The 17,867-nt window shown below is 33.7% G+C and overlaps 2 protein-coding genes across 6 annotated transcripts in view; one reads left to right on the forward strand and one right to left on the reverse strand.

The window, feature by feature from the left end:
• LOC106058201 (cleavage stimulation factor subunit 3-like) overlaps positions 1 to 17,867 on the forward strand; it is a 69,128-nt gene that overhangs the window by 28,231 nt on the left and 23,030 nt on the right. The gene's annotated exons all lie outside the window — the stretch shown is intronic.
• Positions 1,616 to 17,721, reverse strand: LOC106061923 (chromatin modification-related protein MEAF6-like). 5 transcript variants are annotated; one of them, XM_056031410.1, is made up of 7 exons: positions 17,591 to 17,721; positions 8,345 to 8,460; positions 7,583 to 7,670; positions 6,957 to 7,008; positions 4,432 to 4,618; positions 3,429 to 3,469; positions 1,616 to 1,926 (listed from the first exon to the last, which is right to left on the reverse strand). In XM_056031410.1, coding segments are annotated over exons 1-7 (561 nt in total). In that variant the 5' UTR covers positions 17,666 to 17,721; the 3' UTR covers positions 1,616 to 1,924. The 5 variants fall into 5 exon arrangements, with proteins under 5 accessions (XP_055887385.1, XP_055887387.1, XP_055887386.1 ...); XM_056031412.1 differs by having other exon boundaries at positions 17,615 to 17,675; XM_056031411.1 differs by having other exon boundaries at positions 6,957 to 6,987; positions 17,591 to 17,675.

The following is a 17,867-nucleotide window of genomic DNA, read 5'->3' on the forward strand; positions in this document are numbered from 1 at the left end:
TAATGGAACTAGACACTAGTAGGCTACATTAGAAAATGATTGTGGTACAGTCGGTAGGTCATTACGCAGGCCACACAGTACCGTTGTTAACCACTGACTTAGAAATAAGCTAACTTCATCGGCCCATGGATTCTGGTATGGAGACTTTTTTTTTAAGATAGCTTTAATTCTACTGAAAAGACAATACCAGATAAGCATGCAGATTCCATGCAATAAAGTTGTTAAATAAATTCATGGCAGTAGGCAGTTATTCATTTTGATACACGGACCCAAATGCCCTATAAGAAAATGGCTAATTCCTTGGTCTTAAGTTTCAGAAGAGAGAGCACAACAGAAGACTAGCAAAGTCCCAGGCACTTGGAGCCCATGAAATAGATAAACCATTGCGCTAAAGTTTTGCTAACAAAGATTGTAAGCCCTATTAAGAAAAAGAATTAAGACCATTTATAAAACGTACATTCTTGATGTATTTCTAGCAAAAATTATTATGAGATGTGAAACTAACGCCGCATCCCCCCCAAATATCTGTACTTGTTATTGAGTGTGTGTTTCTATGGTGTTGGTGGGAAGAAGTAAGTGATTGGTTCTAAATAATGCAAGATAGGTGGCGTCGTCGTCATTGGTCTTGTGGCACATGAGACTGAAAAGTAGTGTTATTGTATTGAGTTACTATCTTATAGTATTACTAAAGTCTACTACATGTATTTCATTCTATCACAGGCTGATTTTATCTAAATTATAAAAAAAAACGTTATATTAAGTATTGTTCACAGAGAAATGATTCAAGTTATATCAAGTTTTATGAGTTAGATATACTACACTTACAGCGGTTTAGTTGTCTGCCAGCGGTTTGGTGGCACAAGACAATGTTAACAACAGTATTCTTACTAACATGTATCATTAAGTCACTACATAAACATTGCTACTTCAGAAAGTAATTCTGCAATGAGAAGCCAAAATTCTAAGTTCGCTTGATGGTATGCCCTTAGCCTACTATTATAATCACAAGGCTCCTTGCACGGTACTGTAAAGGTAATCAAGTGTCTCCGAAAGCCACTTTCAGGGTTCCAGTTAAGAACATATTGAATGTGTTGTTCCGAAGACTAAAGCCATTCCCTTGTATTTTGTTTGCTGGAATCAGCTATTGGCCAAAATCATTTTATAAAATATTTCACAATCATAGCAACAGTCTACAGTACATAACAACAGCTAAAAGTGCATTACAAAAGTCCAGGGCACATAACACACAATTCAATGCCACAGCTATTCAAAAACAGTGTCTGTTCTGAGTGTAGGAATAATTTATTTCAAATAAAAAGAAAAAAAAAAAATGTTTTTATTAATTATTTACACACAAAAAAATTATTGTAAAATACTTTTTTTGTAGTCCAGTTCTACTCATCACATAACAATCAATATAAAGCTAAGATATTTGATTAAGTTTTATTTCATTTTTTGAACTAACTAGTCAAGTTATACTAAAAATATGACTACATAAAACTAAATGTTGATTAGTGATTATATTGATGTGGAATGACTACCCCCCCCCCCCCCCCCCCCAAAATTATTTTTTACATCCAATATCAAATATTTATCAAAGATTCAACACAAACAATTTTTTTTGGTTCGATATAATTTAAAATATTTTACTTTCAACTTGTGCAAGCTATGTACATTCACTTTTTATTAATTACAAAACAAGTTAAAAATAAAACATCTTAGGTGACATTTTTTTAAAAATCACTTGACAGTTTAAAAGGTCCAGGGGAGATAAGCCAATAACTGTCCATGGCTTCTTTGTCTTCACATGAACTGTGATGCGTCTCTAGGGATGTCAGCCACTGTACTGAAGAGTTTGAACACAATCTCTGTGGTAGTGCATTAGATAGTTCAACAGTCATCATCAATCACCAGTCACTTAAAGCTCTGGAGAAAGATAAACAACAATGTATGTCTAAATTGATGTAGCTGAAGTGAGATGTGTAGTTTAAACCACATGACTACCCATCAAAGGGGACTCAAGTTTAAAACACAATGCAGCACATCTTCCAGAAACCCACAAAACAGATTGGACGATAGCGCACGGAGCATGCTATAAGCATAAAAGATGCACTAAGTAGAAGCAATTTTAACTCTTTATCTCCATAATTATTTTCCACTATCGAACATATTTTTTCCATTTTTCACATTTGTACATTGTACCCTGTTAGGATTAAACTTCAATAATATTTTCAGTTGGTAATCAGAAAAGGTTACTTTTGGTATAGAATTATAGGAGAATGCATGTTCTTTTTATATAACAAAAATTCAAGTTTATAAAGCAAAAAATTAATTAAATTTAATGAGGTCAAATCAAGGATGGTATCATTAATAAGGAGAGAAAGAGTTAAACAAGAAAAATATTTTAAAAATACTTTAAAAAAACAAAAAAACAATAGTAATTGTATTAATTAGTTTGGATCAGTAATGTAATTAAATTTGTAATAGATCTAGACAAACAATAATAAATCTGTGCCATTAAAGATATTTGTACCAATTGTTTTTATTTAGCACAGCTTCATGCTTTTAGCTATCTCAATGTGCCATGATCCTATCACTTGTCTGGACCAGTTGGGAAAGGTGAGAGAAATAAAGGGTTATTTGTGTGATTGTTACTGTATCGCTTTTCAAATGCAAAAAAAAAGAGTACTACTTGAATTTGAACTCAGGGCTCAAGCCTCATCAAGGGGACTAATTCAACTTATACTACCACATCTGTCAAGAACAATTTCTTTCCCTTTTACAATGCCAAAAAAAAAAGCTTGGTCTAGGTTGCAGATGGACTAGCCTTTTGCATTCTTAAGCATAGCAATCATTTATGTCCTAAAAAGCTAAAAGGAGTGAATCATAGCATAAATTTGTTTTTCCCCAATTCCTGAGAGATTGTCTACAACTGCTTTCTTTGTCACATGTTTTAAAAATAAAAAGTAGAATGCATATTCCTTTAGGAGGTGCAGCGACTAAGTGGTAAAGTACTTGATTTCCGAGCATGGGGCCCTGGGTTTGAATCTCTGTGAAGACTTTGAAATTTGGGATCTTAAGGGCACCTCTTAGTACACCCAGCCCTAATGGGTATTATGACATTAGTTGGGGAAAAGTAAAGGTGGTTGATTGTTGTGCTGGCAACAAGACACCCTTGTTAACAAAGGGCTATAGAAACAAAGGTGAAGTTTTGAGTTTAGGCACATCAGCACAATTTAGGCCATGTCGTGCCCTATAGAAACAAATGAAGTTACATTATCTGCCCTATAGATTGCAAGGTCTGAAAGGGAAACCTTTTTTCTTTCTTTACTATATTCCTTTGATAAGGGCTATACAAGTTTTTCACAATCACTTATGAGATGGTGCTCTTTGTAGTATTTTAAAGATTTGATTTTTTTTTTACTTACAGCAATGGGAATCTTTGCCCTTTTTCTGTTTGCCTTCTGACCTGCAAAAAAGAGTTTATAAAAGTAGTCTAAACTTTTCCTAGCCATGTGATTTTTTTTTCATTTGACTTCGTAGGGCAACTGAATGCAGACCAACTATACAATGCAGTGGAATGTTTATATGGTATTTTAAAAATATTGTAAATAGTAACATTTAGATGATACTAAAAGTAATGACATATTATTTTTTAAAATTACGATGACAGGGGGGCTGAACAATAAGTATTTTATTACATATTGAAAGTATACTAACACGGCTTTGAGAGGGATTATTATTATTATTTTAATCAAGAGAAGCCATGTCTCTTGCTACAGACAACTGGTTACATTCAGAACAATTATTCTTAAAAGAAAACATAGAAATCAGTTGGCCAAAATGTGCATGGAGTTAGAGTTTCTAGTTCACACTGTCTCGTGATTTCCCAGCTGCTTGATGGTAGAACATTTTTGTTGACATAATACATTGTGTGCAACTCATCAAGACAAAATGATGAATTGAGGGAGATGTGGGAAGTAGGAGATCGATTTAATTCTGAAGCAGACCAGATGTTTGTTTTTAAAATGTTTTACATGTTTCAGATGTTCCTTCAGGGTTGAAGATAATTATTTCCTAGTCCTAACCTCCAGCAGGACAACAGTGGATAGGAGAGCGCAGGGTTTGAACTATTTATATACCGTATATATATATATATATATATATATATAGTGCCAGTGCCATTAGGCACATTGGGCAGCAAGATATACAAGTACACAGCCACCAACAGAAGTTTAGGATGATGTGACAAAAGGTAGTGTTAGTATTTTAGATTTTCTTTTATTTTATAGACAAACGTATTGGGCTATCAGATTTAAATAGCTTTAAGATGGCTAAAAAACAACAACTCAAAAGCACTCACTATTACTATGAGGGAAAAAAAAAATCAATGCCATAAATTAAAAATGATGAAACACATTCTTTAATTACCTGCCCTTAGCTTTACTTTTGACAGACTTTTTATGTTTGGCTGTTGCTGACTTGACAACTTTCCCAGGAGAAGATGTACTGACAGGTACATGGTTACCACTGCTAGCTGTGCTTTCTGTGGGTGAGCTGGCACCATTTGCTTGAGTGGCAGGTGTGGTAGTGTTCGATTCTGGGCTTGCAGGTTCTCCTAGATTATAAATTATAAAATTTTAAAAGGGTGTTTTGATAAATTTCTAAGTACCACACAAAAGACAGATATGAGTTTAGCAGTTGGACTCTATTTTTTAGGACTACAAGTTTGAAACATATATCACTCTTACAAAACAAGCTTACTGTTTAGAAAATGATGGTGGTTGGTCAATATGTCAACCAAATATGATAGAATTTTTTTTTTTATAAACTCAAAAATTGCCAAAATGAACAGGTAAAATATTAAAAATACATTATTAAAAATAAAGCTTACATTGAGTGAATCAATTAATAATTTTTAATAGATATAGACTAAAAATAATACATTTGTGCGATTGGAAATATTTTTACTAATTGTTTTTGTTTAGTGCAGCTTTCATGCTTATAAAATAACTCAGTGCTCTATAGGCCAATCACTGATGTGGACAAGTTAAAGGGGGAGGGGGGGGGGGGGGTAAGGAGAAGGTTTCTGAGCTATACAAGAACTTTAAAAAGTAGAAAAATATAGAGTCTAAAAAAAATCTATATTTAAAATTTTTTAGTTCACACCCTCCTTCTCTATACAAGGCTTATCTCTCATTAGCTTAATACAGTGATGCTCAGCCTAATTCAACCTGCGGGCCATTTTTATTTCCAGCACTCGTGTCGCGGGCCACATGACCAAAAATGTACTTAACGAAATGAAATTGACCTAAATGAATTTTATTAGAAACCAGTGGATCTTATACTTGCATTAATTAATAGGACATTAACAGGATATAAACTGACTTCATTTCTCTCTTAAAATGTCAGCAACATTGTAACTAGCTTTACCAACGACTCATTTTCTTGTCTCTTTTTAGTAAATATTCATATCGATCCTCTAATTTCTAGGCTTAGTTTAACAACTTTTTAATCGCGGCTCAAACCAAGAATGCTGTCATATTTGTTTTATAAAGCCGTATATATGTTGTTGTTTTTAAAACAGATAGGCCTACAGTTTACAAAACTAACATGTTGGTTTATTACCATGTTCCAAAAAAAAAATAATTAAAGATCCGTTCAATTTTCCAGCTATGATTCTAAACTCAGAGTCAACTTGTAGTTTCTTCGGCTCTCTCATTTCATAAACCTACAAATTTTAAATGGCATGGTACCAATTCATCAGAGAAAAAGTCAGGAACCTAACGTGGGTAAAGATACATTTTTCAACCTATTCTACTCTTTGTGCAGACGTTTCGGCGGGCCGGATTAAACCACATCGCGGGCCGGATCTGGCCAGCGGGCCGTATTTTGGGCATCACTGGCTTAATACATTTTTCTTAATAAAACAAAATTAATTATGGCTTATTGATTAACAAATTTTTTATTAATTCATGCGTTGTTATCTATAATGACTAATTTCAACTTGATCCACAATGGGAAGTGAGAGATAATATATACAAATTTTCACCCAAACAGAGCGAGTTGATGTAAGCTTTTTAAAAACAGCATTTATTGATATAGAACCAGATTTACGGGAGAGCAGCTGAAAATATGACTGCATATTAGATTTTATGTTTAAAAAAAAAGGAAAACGAGATTAAATTTACAAGTACTATTTCTTATAAAATATAGCCTATTTTTTAGATATAAATATTATCATTAATAAGCTTTCGAAAACAAAAATCGCTCCCCATGGACCTCCACTTATTTAAATCTGGCATTAGTTGGATCAGCTGAAAATTATGTCATATTATACTAAAAAATTTAGCAGAGGTTGGGGAAACTATGAAATACATTCAGTCAAAAAGAAGTAGACAAACTAATCAAAAACATGCCAGTGGAATAGCAATACAAAATAAGACTTATAATAGCTATTAGCCTCCTGACAAAGCTTTCTTCGGGCCTAATGCCAATGAATTCTGTTCTTATAAGGAATCAGTCCAAAAGTTGGATGGACAACCAATAAGGTAAAGAAAAATAATGCTCCTTGCCAGAGAAAAGCATTGCCAAAGACAGTTGATATGATGATGTTTCTGTTATCACATGAAGATCAATAATATTTATCAGTTTAAGAAAATAATTGAAACTAGTACTTTTCAAAATGGAAGAGCTATTGAATAAATAATGATCTCATTTCCATGGACCATTAGAGCCCTTAGCCTAGAAGGGCATACCAAATCCATTTGCAGCTTTTTAAGACTTGGTACCAGCAATAAGGAGAATATAGCTACTGGACTCCCTCACCCCAAAAAAACTGCATAAATATCATGTAACAACAACAGGCAAGGATAATTGTCATATATGAGACTGAGGGATAACTGAGGGGACTATTTCAAAACTTGGAAAGTAAAACACTAGAAAACAAAACTTACTTTTTTCTGCTTCACCTGCACCAGCAACTGCCTGCGAGCAAACAATTATTTTCTTTAATTACACAAGTAAAATGAAGTTCAAGATTAAAAGATAACAGAGCACCACACAATGCTAGAACAAACCATTATGCATTCTACTCATTTACAACTACCACAAGGTGACAAAAGGTTTTTTTTTCTTTGCCTTTTTCTAACCATTTTTTTTTAAATATCTATAATAATCTTCAAGAATGTTTTGCAGAGATAAACACATTTGTAAGTTGCATTAATGGTGTATTTAGCAAAGGCAGAAAATAATTTCCAATGATAAAATTGGAGTTCGCTATTTAACAATAGTAACATGCAAACATAGAAATATTTTTAGCTATTTAACAATAATAACATTCAAACAGAAATATTTTGTTACTTCAATGTTATTCACATCTCCTTAGAGATGAGTCTATCTATTTATGTATTTGTTATTAGCATATACTAGGCAAAAGCGCTGCCAAAATGTTCAAGATGAAGCTTACTGGAGAGAATTATATTGAGTTTTATCAGTTTACGTCCCTTACTTCAGGAACAGAACAATGCTTGTGTTCCTCAAGGTGTTACACATGTTCAAAGAAATCTGTTTAGTTACTTACTGCGGCTGAAGTGACAGAAGATTTAGAAAACAGTCTGTCTGCTTCTTTAAACTTTCTGTTTCTTTTGTCTGCTTTACTGTTTGTATTCCTGAAAGAACAAACATTCAAGTTGGTCAGAAGTAAATAATATTTTTTCTGTGCGTCAGACAACAATACACTCTATGAAAGAAGACGAAGATGACTAGGCTTTGTAACCTAAATGAAAGCATGTTTATTGGCCAAGAGGGCTTGAGAGATGGACATCACAAAGAAAAAGGAAGAGGGAATCGGAACATGAAGGTATATAGTACGAGCAGTGACCAAGGAAGGGAGAGAGAGGTTGAACACTACAAAACATGAAGGTATATAGTACGGGCAGTGACCAAGGAAGGGAGAGAGAGGTTGAACACCACAACAACATGAAGGTATATGGTACAAGCAGTGACCAAGGAAGGGAGAGAGAGGTTGAACACCACAACAACATGAAGGTATATAGTACAAGCAGTGACCAAGGAAGGGAGAGAGAGGTTGAACACTACAACAACATGAAGGTATATAGTACAAGCAGTGACCAAGGAAGGGAGAGAGAGGTTGAACACCACAACAACATGAAGGTATATAGTACGAGCAGTGACCAAGGAAGGGAGAGAGAGGTTGAACACCACAACAACATGAAGGTATATAGTATGAGCAGTGACCAAGGAAGGGAGAGAGAGGTTGAACACCACAACAACATGACTGACATTTCTATGTCTAACAACAACAAAAAAAAATAAGACTTGCTTTGTATTAGTCAAGTATCTATCCCATCCTTTGATAATATTTCCATAGAGTTGAGTGTCCTCCAAATAGCTTCCTTCAAATGCATAAATTTGTCTTTCTAAGTTGTGAAGTGTATCCTGGAGACAAACAATGTAGAAACTAAATGAATTAATAACAATTCTAGCACACTGTGGTCATGACACTGAATCTGGTATGTCCATTTTATTTTATACAGTTCAACTCTGCTGGCCAGGCAGTTACAATCATACTCCAGTTGTTTTAAACTGTACCTTGTCAAACTGGCATTGGCAAATAATATTTGAACTTTTCTATAAGAGATTTGTTTTGCATTCTGAAAATATTTTTTGTAGCTCCACCATTGCCGAACATAAATCTAAAATGAATAATTTTAAAATGTCCCAGTTGGGCAGAATGTGTAATACTTTTTGTGCATAAACAAGTAGGGATAATTTAATTTTTTTAAACATAAAATTAATGCCTACTGACTGTTCAAATAACATACAGAACTTCACATTCACATTATATTTTTCATTGAAAAAGAAAAAAAAGGGAAAGTTTTTTAGTTTTTATATATGCACACACACAGATCTATAATCCCAAATTTGCAAAGCTTAGAGTGTGATTCCATGTTTCTGAAAAAAAAAAAAAAAAAACATTTAGCGCTTTTAAACATTTCTATTTATGCTTGCTCTGGATGTGGCAAAATATATATGTCACAGCTGGGGCTGCGTAACCACAGGAAATACTGCTTTCCTCATTAATCTTCGGACTCGAAGTCAAGCCTTATTATTATTATTTAGCCTTCACAAAAACTTATTGGTATTTGACAAATTATTGGTATTTGACAGGGATTTGATAAATTATTTGTTTTGAACATGAAAAATGCTTAGTTGTTCTAGTTTTAGTTGACAAATCTGTAAGCACAACTTAACTTGAAAAAGTTTTAATATTCTTAAAATTTTCCACTTGTTTCATCAAAGGTGCCAAAACAGTGTGCTTAGAAGCTTTTGCTCAACTTGTTACCAGTATATTATCCGTCAATGGGATAAGAGTGGTAAAGTGCTTGGTTTTCTGACCAAGGTGTCTAGGTTTTGAATCTCATTAAAGGCTTGGATTTTTAAGACACTCCAAAATCCACCCAACTCCAATGGGTACCTGACATTATTTGGGGAAAATAAAGGCGGTTGATCATTGTGCTGGCCACATGACATCTTCTTTAACCGTCAGCCAAAGAAACAGACAATCTTTACATCATCTGACCCATAGATCACAAGGTCTAAAAGGGGTAATAATTTTTTAAATTTATCCAACAATAAGAGCTGATACCCAGTATTCATGACTTTTTCTCACTCAGATTTTAGGAACTAGAATCTAAACATGGAAATAAAACAAGAAAAGAACAGTAATACAGTTTTTAGTCTACTGTATATTTCTTTCATCTAAAAATCTTTTCATTTCCTTGGCTTGTGGATACCAGTAGTTTGTTTTTAGTCTAATGTATATTTCTTTAATGTAAAAATCTTTTCATTTCCTTGGCTTGTGGATACCAGTAGTTTGTTTTTGTCTAATGTATATTTCTTTAATGTAAAAAATCTTTTCATTTCCTTGGCTTGTGGATACCAGTAGTTTGTTTTTAGTCTAATGTATATTTCTTTAATGTAAAAATCTTTTCATTTCCTTGGCTTGTGGATACCAGTAGTTTGTTTTTAGTCTACTGTATATTTCTTTAATGTAAAAATCTTTTCATTTCCTTGGCTTGTGGATACCAGTAGTTTGTTTTTAGTCTACTGTATATTTCTTTAATGTAAAAATCTTTTCATTTCCTTGGCTTGTGGATACCAGTAGTTTGTTGTTTTTATTGTCTTCAAATCAAGCAAACTATTGCCAATAGGAATGTTCCATAGTGGATGTTTTAAAACTTGTTTCTTTACCTTTCTTTCATTAATAATAATGTATAATAATAAATAATAACTTCTCTTAAAATTTCCTTGAAAAATTGTTGCTGTTTTAAACATCTAGATTTTTTGTTTTACAACAATATAAATTGTCCTCAAGGTATTTACTTTATATGTTGAAGACACTCATTCTTAGTCACTCTTCCCAAGGCCTGTATCTTCTACCTTCTCTCCTTGTAAGGGATATATGTCAGACTGTGGCCACCATTTATCAGTTTCACCTGTACATGGTCAATGCTTTCTTTCCATTATTTTCATTACCATAGCAATTTCTTTTAAAAATTAATTGTATAAGCTGATATCTGATATGGGCTATGATTACTCTGTTGCTTTTATTTTAAATGATTCAGAAAGATTCTTCTTATTCCTGACCACACTCAATTAGGTGAACAGTTGGCATAAACGTATACCACACATCCCTAATAAATGGCTAATTGAAAAGGACAGGCTTAATTTTCCTTCTCTGAACACAAGTCATTGCCTGCTGATCTTCTTAAAACTAATTAATTTTTATTTATTTAAAATGAAAATAAATGATTAAAACAAAACAACTAAAATTTTATTTTTTAACATTTATACAAATTTATATACACATATAATTTCAATATTTACAACTTTAGTCTCTGTATGGCAATTTTAATAGAATATTTATATAATCATATACAATAGATATTCACAAATTCATATACTAGTTGAGAAGATACTAGTACAGCAGATATTGACATATTTTTTTAAACATATATTTACTTTTTTCTGTTGTATTTTTACATAATACATTTAATATAAATTCCAATATTACTATGATCATAATAAATTTTCCAGCATTAGATCTAAGGATTTGGTAAATCTAAGTTCACTTCTACTGAATAAACATCAGGGCAACACGAGCTGCACATAAAATCATAATTTTGAATTTCTTCATCGTTTAAATGTTTCACAGATTCAATGCAGCCCCTGTGCCACCAGCTAGCACACATGCTGCAGTACACCTGGAAGTTATCACCATCCCTTTTGCCACAACCTAAACAATTGTCGGTTTTTGTTTCAACGTTAACAACGCCAAGTTTCTTGTTGTTATCAGGAACATTTTCTACTTCCATTTCTGTCTTAACTATGGAGTCTACTTCAATCTCAATGTCTTGTGGTAAACTGGCTAACTTGTCGATTGGTTGTGAATCTATTTTCTTTCTAACATTTTTTTGTTGCTTTCCTATTTTTTCTGGTTCTTGTGTTAAATTGTCCAAGTTGTCAATAGGTTGTGAATCTATTTTCTTTCTAATATTTTTTTGTGGTGTTTCTATTTTTTCTGGTTCTTTAATCAACTTTTTGTGTTTTTCTTCTTTTTTTTTTAAGGTGTTCACCAATTTCTTCTTTTCATCTTGTTCTTTTTCATTTATTTTTCGTTTCAATCCCTGCCTGGATTCTTCTGCACTAGACATGCTTGGTAACGCTGGCGCAGTTCTGAGGTTCCCTTTTGAATTTCCCTTTCCTCTAGATGAAGAAATCTTCAGAGTATCTTTTTGGTTAGGAGTGGCTGGAGGTGGTGTCTCTTCCTGTGCCGATTTATGGCCCATTTGCACAAGAGAGAGAATCACATCTGTAAACTGTTGGAATTTATCCTCATCATGGGGATCTGGGAACTTTTGGGTTTGTGGCTGAATGAGTCTTGAAAAAAACATAGTAAGTTCTCTTCTTGTTATTTCATCATGAAGGAAAAATACATGTTCTTTAAGCTCTTGTAACTGTTCCACATTTAAACTGAAAGAAGTAGAAATAGGAATCTTTGATTTGGCTTGGGACACTGAAACCTTTGAAGGGACCAAGGATGTAGTGGCAGGAAAGGATTTTTTTGCTTGAAGCGGGATTAGGGATGTTGAATGGGATGCAGCTGCCTGAGGTGGTGCAGGGGATGTGAATATCTCAGGTGGGGCAGGCGACCAAGATGAATCGGGTGATGTAGATCTTTCACTTGGGGATGGAGATGTTGAATTTGAAGAATTTGAGCTGGCAGCATCACGAGGGTCGATTCCATGGTGCGCAGTGGAGCACTCGGCTGGCATTTGAGGTGACAGTGCAACATGTGAAGATAAAGTAGCACCACCAACTGCAGATGACTTATATACTCTGTTGGAGCATAATTTGTGTGACTTAAGGATTCTGTTTGGATTCAATGGGTAAATCCCTGCTGCCCTGAAGTTGCTTGAGGCTATCTCTGGCGTAGCTATTATGTCCCACACAGGCTTTAGCAATTCAGGAAAAGTTTCCAAATTTACCCCTTTACCATAAAGGGCAACATGTTCTCTGATTGCACCAGACAAAGCATTCTTAAGATTCCCCAAAAAAGTCTGGTCAAGCGATTGCATAAGATGACTGACTTGTGGCAGGATGCAGTACATTATAATGTTATTTTCTTTACAAAAATCAAAGGTTTGTAAAGGGAAGGTGCAGCTGGTATGGCTGTCAACAAGGAGAAGGATGGGTTTTTGGAGATGGCTGGTAGAGGGGACAAAGATGTCTTTTATCCATGAGAAAAAAATTTCTGAATCAATCAGACCATTATCAGTGACTAGAAGAAAAGCTTCAGGGAATTCTTTAAGAAGATTTTTTCGGGGAACTCTTTTGTAAGGGTATACTAATAAAGGAGGGGTGTACTGTCCTGCTGCACTAGTGCATGCCAGCACTGTCACCTGTTCCTTGGTACTAGGTGTAACAGTGTTGACTTGCTTACTGTCCTTAGAAACCACAATATTCCTGCTTTTAGGATTCATTGCAAGTCCAAGTTCATCAGTTCTGAAGATCCTGCTTGGGTGTGCGAAAATGCTTGGATCAATTTTTTGTACATGTTGTTGAAGATTCAAAAACCATTCTTCCACATAGGTGGCAGAGATAATGTCTCTTTCCATACTAAGGGACATGGGAGCTTTTGAAGCCACCTCTGGGTGCCTTTTGTAGAAGGAGTACAACCATTGTTTGGTTGGAATATGTGCATCGCTTTCTGAAGAAGAATCTTTGGCCGCTATGATAGCCCCTGCCATCTCACAAACTTCCTTATTACTTTTAGCAAAACCACCTTTAGCTAAACAGATAAGCCATTGCACCAGTTTTTCTTCCTCATCTTTGCTCAACAGACGTTTTGTAGAGACAATGGGGTTCTTCCCAGTTAGCTTATCATGAAGAGTAGTGGCTGGTATATTGAAATGTGCAGATGCCTGCCTTACTGACATTTTTTTGGCTTTCAACTCTTCTAAGGCAGCTCTAATAATTTCAGGATCATGTTGTTTCCTTGTGCTCTTATTCAATGAATCCATTGTAGGTGATGACTGATGAGCTGCACTTAAGCTCTTATTCAATGAATCCATTGTAGGTGATGACTGATTAGCTTCACTTAAGCTCTTATTCAATGAATCCATTGTAGGTGATGACTGATTAGCTTCACTTAAGCTCTTATCCAATGAATCCATTGTAGGTGATGACTGATGATCAACAATCTATATTCCAAAATGATTTATAAAAAAAAATTATTATTCTCATATTTATATCTACTATACTTTTTTACAAATTAAATTTAAGCTATTTAGATTTGCATATCTAAGTCTACAGTATTATCAATTGACTACATTCAATTAAAACATCATTCATTATCTAAATTTTATCAAAAAATTAATCTCTATATTATCTTTAAAACAAACAACTTTAAAAAATAGAAAAGTATGTGTTGTTTAAATAGATAAAGACTTTTAATACCTTTGGAATAAAAACAAGTTTCAAATACAAAATTTTCTGGTTAGGCCTTATAAACTGAACTTAAAGTTGCCATGCTTGTGGTCTCATTCAGAATAAGACATAATTAACTCTTCTTATACAAAAGTTAAAAAAAAAAATGCTGCTAACTTCCTATCGCATCATAACGCATTAGGCGTCTATTGTAAACAACGCTTTCTACCGCCAAAGTAGCTAATGGGTTAGAGACATTAAAGCTAATAACTGATGTTTGCAATGTTTTGATTTTTAGTAATAGAAAATTAACCCGAGCGAACACCCCCATTTCCTTGTTTTTTCAGTTCAATGGATAGCAACTAGGCTAAGAGATACAAGTGCTTGCCTATCTATCTATGAACCAAATATAATCCAGTGTTTTCTAATTGATGTGTCATCAAACTAAAAATTTAACTGAAATAAACCCTGATATACTTTTATTTCTCGAGAGATAAAAATGGAAATTTCCTTACCTGTGCAGTTTGGCCTCAGTTAAACTTAGATGCCGATAGAAAAACAAAAACATGTTTGCCAGAAACTTTACATATGGAGCTTGTAAGTGCAGTACCGTTAATTAGTTTCGCAATAATCATTTAAATAAATTCAATATGGATAATACTATGGTGGGGTGTTCGCAACGTATTCGGTTCACAAAAGTAAAGTAACCCTTTCAGATCTTGTGATCTATAGGGGCAGATGATGTCAAGGTCATTTGTTTCTATTATGATGGCTAATGGGGGTGCCGTGTCTACCACAATGATCAACTGCCTTTACTTTCGACAACTATGTCAGATACCCATCAGAGCTAAGTGGACTCAAGTACGTCCTAATAATCTCAAAATCATAGTCTTCAGACATTTGAACTTGAGACTTGTCAGGTGAGAAGCCAAGCACTTTACCAATCAGCCACCAACCCTCCATTCCAGATAAATAGCAAAAGAATTCCATTTCTTTGATCAAGAAGAAAAATAACTGCAGAAATGAAAGATCAACTAACAGGCATAATCAGCAGACACCACATTATCCCATTACATTACTCCTTTTTTTATTTGGTAAAGGCAGAACTACTATATTGGAACTTCCCCATGCTCCAGTTATTAATATTTCCTACACATTTTTATTTAGTTTCCTTTTTTTTAATATCGTAAAGTTCTGCTCAAGATCAATGTCAACACTAATGGGAATTTTAATTTTTAACCAGAAGAAGTAGACTATGTCGAAGTGCTCATTTTAATTCGGATGACGCAATTACATGTGAATCATATTATATATATATATATATATCAGATTTGTAAATAGATCAAGAAATATGTAAAATTATAAGGCTTTCAATTGAACTAAAGTAAAATCAATGGGTGGTGTCCGCTTATTTTTTGTTTTCTATCCTCTGCATTTTTGTGTAAAATAATAATGTTGTAGACTTAGATATTTTAAAAGCTAACTTAAATAGAAGAAATATAAATATATAGATATAATAATTTAAATATAATGCAGATATAGACACGAATACATTTTTTAAAAATTAAAAACTATTCTAAAAATTAATCTATAATCACTATTTTCAGCTTGAATTGTGCAACGCCAAGGTTATGGCTATGCGTTAAATAAAAACAAACTACTGAGGCAACATTAATATAGGCTAGAGGCTTGAGAAACAGACCAGGAAAAAAAAAATTATGCAGTACTGGTACTTTTGGTCTGACCTATAGTCTTGATGTATAGAATATGGCATAATATTCCAACGCAGAGATCAAGTCCAAGTCTCCCAAGTCCAAAACGCCTGGATTATGCTCACTTTGATAGAGCATTATAAGCTCATAGAGTCATGGACTAAAAAAAACATATGCAGATCTTGAAGCCTAAAGAGTGTGAGTGAGAATAAAACCAGGTAAAGGTTCAAGTGGTCTGACAGAAAGCAACTGGTTTGATATCAGTTACAAGCAGAGAAGGGAGACAGACATAAGAGCAACAACGAATTGAGTGCCTTAATGTGGTGTATGCAGTACGAACCATGGCCGTCACTGCTGGGAGCCTTCAGACAAGACAAGGGGTGAAGAGCTCCATGTCCAGGCCTGTTGGTTGATTGAAAGCCTTTCTAACGATCAAAAAGATAACTGTGCCTATTTTCTACTGGACTTCATTGAAGTATGTGGTACGTTTAATTGGAATGACCCGCATGCTTTATGAAATATTGTCTTGTAATGACCAGTTTACTTTTTGTTCCTTCTGAGCTAATTTCACACAGGCCATACTGGACTCCATTAAAGATATAATAAGAAATCCACTTAAAGGATGAAATTTGAAAATTATTCTGTTTTTATAAAAATTATGTTCTTAAATGTTTTGCCAGTTTACTATCTGAGATGTCTGCTCCTTTAAGGAAAAAAAAAATCGGGGGCACATTGTAGGACACCATTGATACAATAAGAGACTTTACTTTTACTACTATTACTAGTATGTACAGGAATGTAAAGAAACAACTCTTTTTCAGTGGCTCAAAAATGGCCATGTAGTTCATTACCAATCAGCCTATATAAAGTAAAAAAATCTGCAAAAGTTTAAGCTTATCATAAATTACTCAAGATTAAGTATACATGTCTAGTCTAAAATTTAGTTTTAGTTTTGAGACAGGCACTTCAATATCAGCTAATGCAATAGGCGTAAATTTGTTTGATAATAAAATCTAATTATGATGGAATGAATCAGACAGTATCAATTTGATTCTTTGTGTGGTAATTCCAAAGATAGATACAGAATATATAGATCTAGATATGGACACATCTGGATGACAAACACTTAGATTGAACTCTGCTGACAGAAAACGGAAGAAACACATGTCGGAAGTGTTAAAAAATGATGGTGCATGGGCAACATCCATTGACCATGGAATGATAGATCTATTAATCTATAATTTATAATAAGGAAGTTGGGTAGTAAACATTGAAATAAAAATGATACAAATTAATAAATTATAAAATATTATTATAAATATATAGAGCTATAACTATAATAATAATTATAATATGAATACGGTGAGTTGGCATGTATGCTTTACAAAAGGCTATGGGGACAGTTATCGTGCTTTACTCTAAAGTCTAAGCTTTGTTATGAAAAAAAACAAAGAAAATTCTATGGCCCAGTCGCCCAGTGTATCAACTGTATCGTATGGCTCAGACATTTTATGATTTTTCAATCACTGAGTCCTGAGTGACTGAATCATGTCACACTTAGTGACACTTTAGTCTTTAGTTTAGTGACACTAGGTGTAGAGTCAAGTGTAGAGTCAGTGTGTGACTACTCATAACTCATCATAGTCATACTCATACTGATTACTGTGAGTGTGACTGTCACTGTGACAGTGTGATTCAAGTGATTGTGATGAGTGTGACTCTGAGTGACTGTTGTTTCATGTTTGTGTTTCACTGTCACCGTCTTCACGATTTGTTATTCATTGATATAATCTACAGATTCAAGATTTTTATTATTAGATCTAGACTTCTATCTAGATCTTAATTTTCCTATTAATTCAACTAACCGCAATTTCTGCTCTTCTTCTTACAAGTTCATTGAGCTCGGCGCGGGTATCTAGGCTGTGAGACTTGGATGCCATTTTAAAGATAGAAAAATACAAAATTGTAACTCTTGTATAAGTCTAAAAATATTTGTAGCGATTCAAATAATCTACCAAGAGCTAGATTTTTATTTTTTATTTTTGCAATAATTAAAAGATCAAGTAAAGTCTATTTTGAAACGTAGCCTAATATTTTATTTTTTAATATTAGATCTAATCTAGGCTAGATTTTGACTAGAGT

Source organism: Biomphalaria glabrata, chromosome 6 (assembly GCF_947242115.1).
Source record: "Biomphalaria glabrata chromosome 6, xgBioGlab47.1, whole genome shotgun sequence".
NCBI classification, from domain to species: Eukaryota; Metazoa; Mollusca; class Gastropoda; family Planorbidae; genus Biomphalaria; species Biomphalaria glabrata.

Coding starts and splice junctions, on each gene's coding strand:
- LOC106061923 (XM_056031408.1), bottom strand. CDS start 17,665: ATGGCATCCAAGTCTCACAGCCTAGATACCCGCGCCGAGCTCAATGAA. Junction 13,788..17,590: donor GAAGAAGAGCAGAAATTGCG/GTTAGTTGAATT, acceptor TTTGGAATATAG/ATTGTTGATCATCAGTCATC.